Source organism: Pezoporus flaviventris, unplaced genomic scaffold (genome assembly GCF_033815535.1).
Source record: "Pezoporus flaviventris isolate CSIRO_AGI_PZ_B2104156 unplaced genomic scaffold, CSIRO_AGI_Pfla_v1 ptg000001l, whole genome shotgun sequence".
NCBI lineage: Eukaryota > Metazoa > Chordata > Aves > Psittaciformes > Psittacidae > Pezoporus > Pezoporus flaviventris.
Window position 1 is genome coordinate 47392462 of NW_026892549.1, and position 9218 is coordinate 47401679.

General features: G+C 42.4%; 1 protein-coding gene and 1 long non-coding RNA gene across 2 annotated transcripts; both read right to left on the reverse strand.

Annotated features, from left to right (window-relative positions):
• On the reverse strand, positions 1–2455 carry LOC133270915 (uncharacterized). Its single transcript, XR_009743960.1, has 2 exons — positions 1316–2455; positions 1–420 (listed from the first exon to the last, which is right to left on the reverse strand). It is a non-coding gene; the product is annotated as an uncharacterized LOC133270915 (long non-coding RNA).
• A 1702-nt stretch (positions 2456–4157) lies between these two features.
• On the reverse strand, positions 4158–7593 carry CUNH2orf69 (chromosome unknown C2orf69 homolog). Its single transcript, XM_061456485.1, has 2 exons — positions 7210–7593; positions 4158–5950 (listed from the first exon to the last, which is right to left on the reverse strand). The coding sequence occupies exons 1-2, from the start codon at positions 7534–7536 to the stop codon at positions 5111–5113; spliced, it is 1167 nt and encodes a 388-aa protein (XP_061312469.1). The 5' UTR covers positions 7537–7593; the 3' UTR covers positions 4158–5110.
• Between the last annotated feature and the right edge of the window lie 1625 nt (positions 7594–9218).

Genomic DNA, 9218 nt, shown 5'->3' on the forward strand with positions numbered 1-9218 from the left:
TAAAAAACAGATGATTTATTTTTCCCTTTTGTTTTGCCAGATGCTTTTCTGGTAATTCGGTTAAGTAGAATTTGGCATTCCTTGAGTCAGTTAGAAACATATAATGAAGCCCTAATGGCAGGAAACAACAACAAAGCCATCACTACTTTATAACCCACAGTACATTACATGCAAAATGACTGCCTGAATCAGTTTTCCACGGTTTCTGAAGTGATGTGGAACAGCTAATCCTGTGCAAGTGTTTTTTTTTGTCAGAGGGAGGAGTGAATTATGCTGCTAATACTGATAGAATTAATTTAGTTAGGAACTGTATGCCTGGCACTGGGAGAAGCAGTGTCTGTCTGCCACATAGGTGTTACATGATTTTGCATTACTGGCTTAATGACTTCATGTTGTTTTATTTGAGTTAAAAACAGTCACCTTTTTTTTGCCGATGACACCAAGCTGTGTGGTTCTTGATACCCTGGAGGGAAGGAATGCCATCCAGAGGGACCTTGACACTCTTGTGAGGTGGCTGATGTCAACCTTCTGAAGTTTAACCATGCCAAGTGCAAGGTCCTACACCTGGGTCGGAGCAATCCCAGGCACAGCTACAGGTTGGGCAGAGAAGAGATTCAGAGCAGCCCTGCAGAGAAGGATTTGGGGGTGTTGGTTGATGAGAAAATGAACATGAGCTGGCTTCAGTGTGCGCTTGCAGCCCAGAAAGCCAACCGTATCCTGGGCTGCATCAAAAGGAGCGTGACCAGCAGGTCGAAGGAGGTGATCCTGCCCCTCTACTCTGCTCTTGTGAGACCTCCCCTGGAGTATTGTGTGCAGTTCTGGTCTCCTGAACATAAAAAGGACATGGAACTGTTGGAACAAGTCCAGAGAAGGGCCACAAGGATGATCAGGGGACTGGAGCACCTCCCGTATGAAGACAGGCTGAGGAAGTTGGGGCTGTTCAGCCTGGAGAAGAGAAGGCTGCTTGGAGACCTCATAGCAGCCTTCCAGTATCTGAAGGGGGCCTATAGGGATGCTGGGGAGGGACTCTTCATTAGAGACGGTAGTGATAGGACAAGGGGTAACGGGTTAAAACTTAAACAGGGGAAGTTTAGATTGGATATAAGGTGGAAATTCTTTCCTGTTAGGGTGGTGAGGCACTGGAATGGGTTGCCCAGGGAGGTTGTGAATGCTCCATCCCTGGCAGTGTTCAAGACCAGGTTGGACGAGGCCTTGGGTGATATGATTTAGCGTAAGGTGTCCCTGCCCACAGCAGGGTGGTTGGAACTAGATGATCTTGAGGTCCTTTCCAACCCTAACGATTCTATGGTTCTACCTTTCATCTGAACAGAATTAAGAGATCAAGAAGACCAACAGAAAGCCAACTTTGGTCTTAGGGTCTCTATCAGCAGTATTTAAACGTGTCTAAATTTTCATCAGGTTGTGAGCACCAGAAGCAAACTTTTCTTTTTAATCTACCATCCACACAAAAGTGAATTGTATTTCAATGTAAGATTAAAAACAGTGTGAAGAAGTAACTGCAAAGGTGATTTGAAGCACTCTCTTGTCTGGATTGCAAGTCTGAGACATGGGCTCTTATATTGCACAGGGACGCCAGGCAGAGTTCGTGTTTGTGAACTCTGCTGACCTAAAAATGTGGCTCACAACACAGCACACACCTCAGAATTTTTACTGTTCTTTAACTACTTTCTTGTATTAACTGGTAAGACCCCATGTAATTTAAATGTGCATTCAAGGTAAGTGGATGGGTATACTTTAACCTCGGTGCTTCAACTTTCAGTCTATACGAGACAACAAATATTACTTATCTGCAGAGATGAAAGAACTGTTAGCTTAGGAAAGACACCATCGTATGAAGCACCCTAAGAGGGAAGAAAAACCAAGCATTTTCTTTCTGCAAATAGCTCAAAGAGAACCTATTGGGAAAATCTGAGTGCATGATCATGAACAACCACTTTTAGCTGTAAATAGCCACAGTTGTAACATTCTAACTCCCAAACTGACTTAGCAGACTTATTTAAAATAATTTCTATGCCTGTTTAAATACACACCACTCCTGCTAGTTATATCCATCAGCACAAATAACTTAGTAAGGTAGAACATGGTAAGCTAACCATAAAGTGCTTGTGCTAACATAAGGGAGGCAGCAGAATGTTAGCGATGGGAGGACAGAAGAGATGGGTCCTTTCAGCAATATGTTAAGACTTGGACCCTTCATCACCTTTCAGAATTAGAGGCAAATACTGATTTATGCAGCAGCATTTACACAGATGCTATTAAATTAGTCCTAGATATGAAGGTTACCAAAATTTCTAGTATTTCAGACGCACACAAAATAAAATCAAATAAGTTATATAGAAATCTGAAGAATTTCACAGAATCAAGCCTTGTTTTAAAGAAATTTAACAGGTACAGCTTAAAACATTTCAGCTTTCCTCAAAATCTAAGAGTGTCTTGTCTGTTGTACAAGAAACAAGTATGTAGTATGAAGAATACCAGCTATTACAAACTAGGTTGTATGAAGGACTGTGTAATGTCACTCATTCTGTTCAGAACCAGAAATGTCTTGAACTAAATCTCTGTATACTGAATCACTGAACTTCAGGTATTTGCATCTAAGCTTATTAAAAACTGCCTTTACAGTTAACATTCAGAAACAGGGATATACAGACTATGACCCATTTCATCCTAACATAGAAATGCTCACACTCATGGATACTTCATTCTAGCTTTTCCAAGTACACAAGATGCCAGTAAGTTGTTGCAGAGTTACAGACGCTGGCCACACAAACACTTTTCTTCCTTGAAGAAAAGCTAACAAATCTGATTTTTTTTTAATCTAGGTTTGTGTAACACCTGATAAAGCTTAATCCATGAAATTTAACTGCACATTCCTTAATGGCTTTGCATTCACATCAAAGTGGTTTCACCCATCAGAAGTAGTTTATTTTCTACATTGTTTGCAAAAGTTATTATTAGCATGCTTTGTAGTGAATGACAGAGGCACATTCCAACAGAGTACTACCACTGTTTAGAGAATGAAAAACAACTGGTCAGTTTTCCCTCCACAACATGAGATCTCACAACAAGATTAGGTTCACAACAAAGTGCTTATTCTTCAAATTAATACAACACCACTTGAGCTTATTTAACAGTTATTGTAAGCAGCCTCCATCAAACAGGTTAATATTTTCGTAGGGCAGACATCCAGAAACTTCTGAAGACAATGTCAATATTTTAATAGCTGATTCCAAAAGCTTGCACCAACCTACTCCTGCTGTTTTGGCTGGCACAGAATTGTTTAGAAACTGGTCTATGATCTGCACTGTTATTGGACAGGGCAAGTTTTAGCATACCCAAGTTAGTCTGGTCGGTTTGAGAGGGGAGCTAGATCAGTGGTGTGTTCTGGGGGGTTTGTTGTTATTTTTTTTAAGTTTATTTTATAAGTGGATAATTAAAGATATTTCAAGCTATTTGTAAGCTTCCCATTAAAACACTTTGTTAGGTCACCCATATTTCCTATACAGAACAAAGAGGCATGCAACCTCTGCAAGAGTTGTGAAAACACTGTCTCCAGTGAACCTTGTAAGTTTTAATGATGCCAATAGAAGAAAAATGACTCGGGACTTTCCTCCCACAGTGCAAGAGTCACAGGAAGCAAGAAGCAGGGGAAGAGGTTGCTAAGCCATCAAACATAGGAGCAAAGTGAATAAAATGCCTTTTTTTGTAATTGAACCACAATAGTTTGTGTAATCTTCACGGTGTTTTGTATTCCTACACTTTCAGCAAATCCAAAACCATTTTAAGCTGTTCACTGTTAATAGCTGCAGCTGTCTTTAAGAGTTATTATAAAATTTATTTGTAGATAACTGGAAAGTTACTTAAAAACAGTAGAAAAGTTCCACTAGTTTATTTGTTCATTTTTCAGTAATTCTTTCTAAAGAACATGCAGGTTTGGGGCCTGAAATAGACTGCATCTTTTGTATCTGATTAGTCCAGCTTTGTGTTTAATTAGAGGTTTATTTTTTTCCTGTATGAAAATTAGGCTCTGAAAATAGATTTTTGTGTGGCTCTAGAAGCAACTAATGCAGTACATTTAAAGGAGATAATAGTTTAAAAAAACAAGGCATTGTGAAACAGCTACAGTCAACACAGTCTAAATTTTTTTTATGCGACTTGCAATATGTGAAGTTCTTACAGCTCGATTTAGATCAACATCAATGCAATCATTAGCAAGGAAAACCTCATCAGTCCAATGCAGGGGTAAGGACACCTCTTGACATGAAAATACAGATATTACTGCTGGTCCTTTGAGAAGTTAGTCAAAGCAATAGCAAGGTATGTTGAAACAGCAATAAGCCACGCACTCATCAGCATTCTTGGTCACTTAATATAGCTACGTCAAAATTTTCAAGCCTCCAGGTGACATGACTATCACTAGAACATAAATACAATGAATTAATGGAGCTTTATAGCAACAGAAAAGGGAAGGCACGCATAAGGAATTAAAACGGATTGGCACTATTATTCCAGAGGTAAATATTTGTGACTTTGTTTCAATTAGGAGAAATGTTACAAAACTGGAAGATTTAATTAACTAATTATAAGTTTTCACCAAAGTATATAACTAAGATTCTAACAAGCTCTAACAATTATAATTTTCCTTAAGCCAAAAACCTAACCTCACATTTGTTATTGACAAAGAGCAAAGCTTTTAACCCTAATACTAAACTGAAGTATTCCAAAATTTGAAGGGCTTGAGTACTTCAAACTACCGTTAAAGGCAGTATATAACATTAGACATCCAAGACTAAAAATTTTGCCAATAGCTTCAGAATAAATGTTCACATTTAACAGAAAAACCCAACCATGTATAGGATAGTTCTTCATAACATATTTTCTAGGAATAAGTGACAACATCTGTTGTAGATATGGGGTCCGAACCTCCCTTTTAAACTACTGAAATTTATATATAGTATCTATCAGCAACACAGGACTGATCTAATATTCTCTTCAGAAAGCATCTGCACAAAGTTGCAAATCTAGGTGAAAACATTTACAATGTTAAAAGTGCTTTTACAATGAATACACTATTCAGATACATAAAGTTTCAAAATACTTCATGAACTCTGAAATGGTTATCTAAGGAGGGATCATCATCAGCAAAATGTAGTTGATCATTTACTTCTACACCAAATCCTTCAAGTATCTGTACAAATTTCTCGTGCTCTCTCCCAATCCATGACCTCATTGTGTCAAACACTTGGTATGGCGTAACATGAGCATGAACTTCAACTCCTGTCTCCGCAAGTTCTTTCAGCACTTCAGGGTAAGTAACCCAAGTATTGCTTCCTCCCGAGTGACCACCATCCAACCAGTAAATTGCTTTTATGTTTTTTAAGAAGGCATCTGTATTCTTGTCTTTTTTAGCTTCCTTCAGCTCATAAAGTAGCTGGTTCAAAACCACACAACCTTTACTGAAGCCAATCAAAGTAAATGATGCTGCACCTACAGCAGATGGTACAATGAAGTTCATAGCAGAATTATTAGAGCATTCACAATCTTTCTCTCTTCCCGTGGATGAGCCACCATTTGTTGTAGGAACAGACTGCGGCTGTGATTTACAAGCAGCTATTTTTGCATCCTTGCTGACACCATGCATGCTTTTCTGGGACAGCAGAATATTCTGAGAGAGTCTGAATGCATTAACTAGCAATGCATGGAGATGCTTGAAAGCTCCAAAGTCTGTGCTGTGCTCTGGTGCTCCAAACATGTTGCTCACCACGAAGTTGTCATAACAACTGAATTTGTGCAGGTGCATTCGAGAACATTTTACAACCCAAATGAAGCTATTAGGGAACCGTCGGGCAAGTATGGTCGCAACGTTTTCAAAACTCCAGTGCTCCCACTGAAAGTTTTCTGGGTGGCAAGACATGACGTCATGATAGTTCTGAAAAAGTGAATACAAGATGTTACTACACTGTGAAAATACTTCAGCTCTGTCCAGTGTACTTACATGCATAAGAAAGGACTGCAACTAACAGAGAAATGTGCATTAGAGAGGAGCTCGCTTGCTACGCTTCCAGACTAAGAAACACATTAAAGAAACTGTCATACTTAGATTTACTTATTCTACTTTAATATTTATTAGCATGTATTTTTAACACCCCAATATTAATGCAATAAAAATGAGCACATGGAGGTATTCATTATTTTTGTTTACTTCACTCCAAGAGAAGATTAAAGTATTATTCAGCTTATTGTGACATAGAATACATAATTTTGCTGTATTAGCTCTTCCTGAGCACTGATTATCTTAACAAACAATAGACTTAAAACTTTGCAAAAAGTTTCTATCTTTTATATACATTAAAAAAAAAAAATCCTCTTATTCATCTATAGGGAATCTTTACTGTTCACATCCATATGGGGCATAAATGGAAAGAAATTAACTCCCAGATTATGAATGATCCTCACCTCTGTATTCATAATGGCAGAGAATACCAATTGATTTATTTTCTTAAGGAATAAAGCCATACCCAGGAATGAAAATCAGAAAGGTTTTCTTAGGCCACCCCAAGCCTTAAAATGAAAATCTACTACTAAGTTTTGCACATTTACCTTACTGAAAAGGAAAGGTTTTTCCCTAGAACAAAAAGGCACTAACCCCTGCTTTTGAGCAGTAATGACTTGTGAGATGAGCTGACTCTCCAAAGTATGTATGTTACAGAGGTCAACCACATGCTTAGTGACAGCACTTCAGAGTCTCCTACTTGTCAACTCAGAGACAACACGTGCCTTCAGGACACACTGAGGAAGCAACAGCGCCCATGAAATACCGCAGGATGGTGCCTGGGATGTTTGTACGCCTGCACAGAGACGACGTGCTAAACCTGATGAGAAGAACTTGCCATTTTAGGATTTGTCTTTCCTCTGATGCTCTTTGACACCTTTTCAGATACCGCCATCATCGCCAGAAATGTCAATCTCAAGCAATACCATAGAAGACGACTCCCCTCCAATTGCTGATGCGTTTCAGGCTTCAAGAACGGCTCATTTCCGCTACATTTACCCAACGGTAACGAGCAGCGAGCGCCCAGAGATGCTTCCCTAGGGAAGCCTCTGACTACCCGCCGCGGGATCCCCAGCAGCGCCGCTTCTCCGCTCCCGCCCGCCATCGCTTACCGCCCGCAGCCCTCCCTGCCGTACCTGCACGTCTCCCGGGAAGTAGACAACGTGATGCTGTTGCGGCGGGGCCGAGCCGCGCGGGGCCAGCGGCAGCAGCAGCAGCAACTCGTTAGCCCGGTGCGGCTCCGCGCCCGGCACCTGAGGCAGCCTCAGCCACGGCGGGCTCAGCCGCGCTGAGGAGAACCCCGCGCCGCTGCCGCCACTGCCACCACCACCAGCACCCGCAGGCCCCGCGGCGCAGGCGGCCGGCGCCCCGCAGAGACTCATGCTCCTGCCCAGGCAGAGAACAGCGGGGCCGACTAGCCCCCGCAGCAACGAGGCCGCGGCCGGCGGGCAGCGCCTGCTCATCTGAGTGCCCGCCCCACACCCCGCCGGCTGCCGCCCGCCCGCCCGCGGCCCGACCACGCTCCGCTGTGCGCCTGCGCACTACCACCCCCCACCCCCTCCCCGCCTGGCCTCCATCTATCGGCACCACCCCCAAAGACCCACCGGGGGCGGAGCAACGGCGCGTCTAACTGGCGCTCGTTTCGGCCATGACGTCACCGAAGCCTTTAAAAGGAGCGCGGCGGGAAGCAGGAAGCCGTGAGGTAGCGGCAGCGCGGGCGGGGTAGTGTCCGCGCTTTGGGGTCCTCGGGTGCTTCTGAAAACCTTCTCAAGCCCTGTGCCACGGTTGGTTTGGGCACCAGCGCTCCATCAGATGGGCTCAGGTGTGGACTTGTTCCTGGGAGCTATGAGGCTCCTCAGTTCTCAAGTTATGTGGTGCCCCAGGTGAGCTTGTACAGCTGCCGGCCCCTCAGCCTCACCCTGCCCCCGTGGAAACAAAGTTGAGGTGGTGGTGTCCAGCTGGTGTCCTGCCTGTGCTGCCTTGTATTGGAAATAGTGCTAGGCTGGTGAATCTTAACAGAGAAGGGCCACTGAAATGGGCAGAGTGTTGGAGCAGTTCCATGACAAAAGGCTGAGAGAGTTGGGGTTGTTTAGTCAGGAGAAGATTCTAGGGAGACCTTATTGTGTCCTTTCAGTACTTAAAAGAAGTCTGTAAGAATGAGATTTCAGCAGGGCCTGTTGCAATAGGACAAGGGATGATGATTTAAACTAAAAAAGAGAAGATTAAGGCTGGGCATGAGGAAGAAATTCTTTACAATGAGGGTGGTAAAATACTGGCACAGGTTGCCCAGAGGTGGTGGATGTGCCATCCCTGGAGGCATCCGAGGCTAGGCTGGATGTGGTTCTGGGCAACCTTGTCTGGTTGAAAATGTCCCTGCTTGCTGAAGTAGTTGATGTTTGAAGGTCTTTTCCAACTCAGACTATTCTGTGATTCTATTCTATGATTTATTTCTCAAATGTTGGTTGTATTAAAAAGCCCCAAACCAACAACCAGCCAAAATCCTATATGCTTACTGTGCTTTGGCTATACTAGTGCTACTACATTGGAATAAAAGCTTTTATGTATACTGTTGTGAGAAACTGCACTTTACATGGTAAACAAAGCAAGGAAACAGCCTTTTCTTTATTCCTAAGTATTCCTGGTTGGTCTACAGTTTTCCTATTTCATGTATTCATTCCTTTGTTCTGTTTTCTTAGCCTTGTTAAAAATGCTTGCATGCAAACCTACGAAACTACTGGATACCAAGTCTGCCTGTTGCTAGTTGAGTCAGTTGTGCAAGAAAGCAAAGTTAATTGAACAGTGATTGCATAATTGCGTAACTTGCATCAAAATATTGACTGGTTTCTTCTGGCTGGAAAATTCAATAAATGAAAAGGAAATAGGATGCTGTTAAGTCTATTTGCTAGTGTAGCAAGCTAGCAGCAAGCAGGACTTAAGAGTACTTAGAGTGGCTTATTTTCCAAGTAATAACTCTAGCCTGTGCAGTTGTGTGAGGCCTGCTCATGTAAACTCAGTTTGAGCAAGGGGGTGTTCATGGTCTACTCAGCACACTTGTATATTTCATGGGTATGGGTTTGGGCTTATGCCAGAACAAGTGCAACAGTTCTTACTTCCCGTATTCCAAAGCTTATCCAAAAGCTCTTCC

Excerpts from the sequence above, each read along its gene's own strand:
- CUNH2orf69 (XM_061456485.1), bottom strand. The coding sequence starts at position 7,536 with ATGAGCAGGCGCTGCCCGCCGGCCGCGGCCTCGTTGCTGCGGGGGCTA. Across the intron at positions 5,951-7,209 it reads ACTTCCCGGGAGACGTGCAG|AACTATCATGACGTCATGTC; the intron begins GTACGGCAGGGA and ends TCACTTTTTCAG.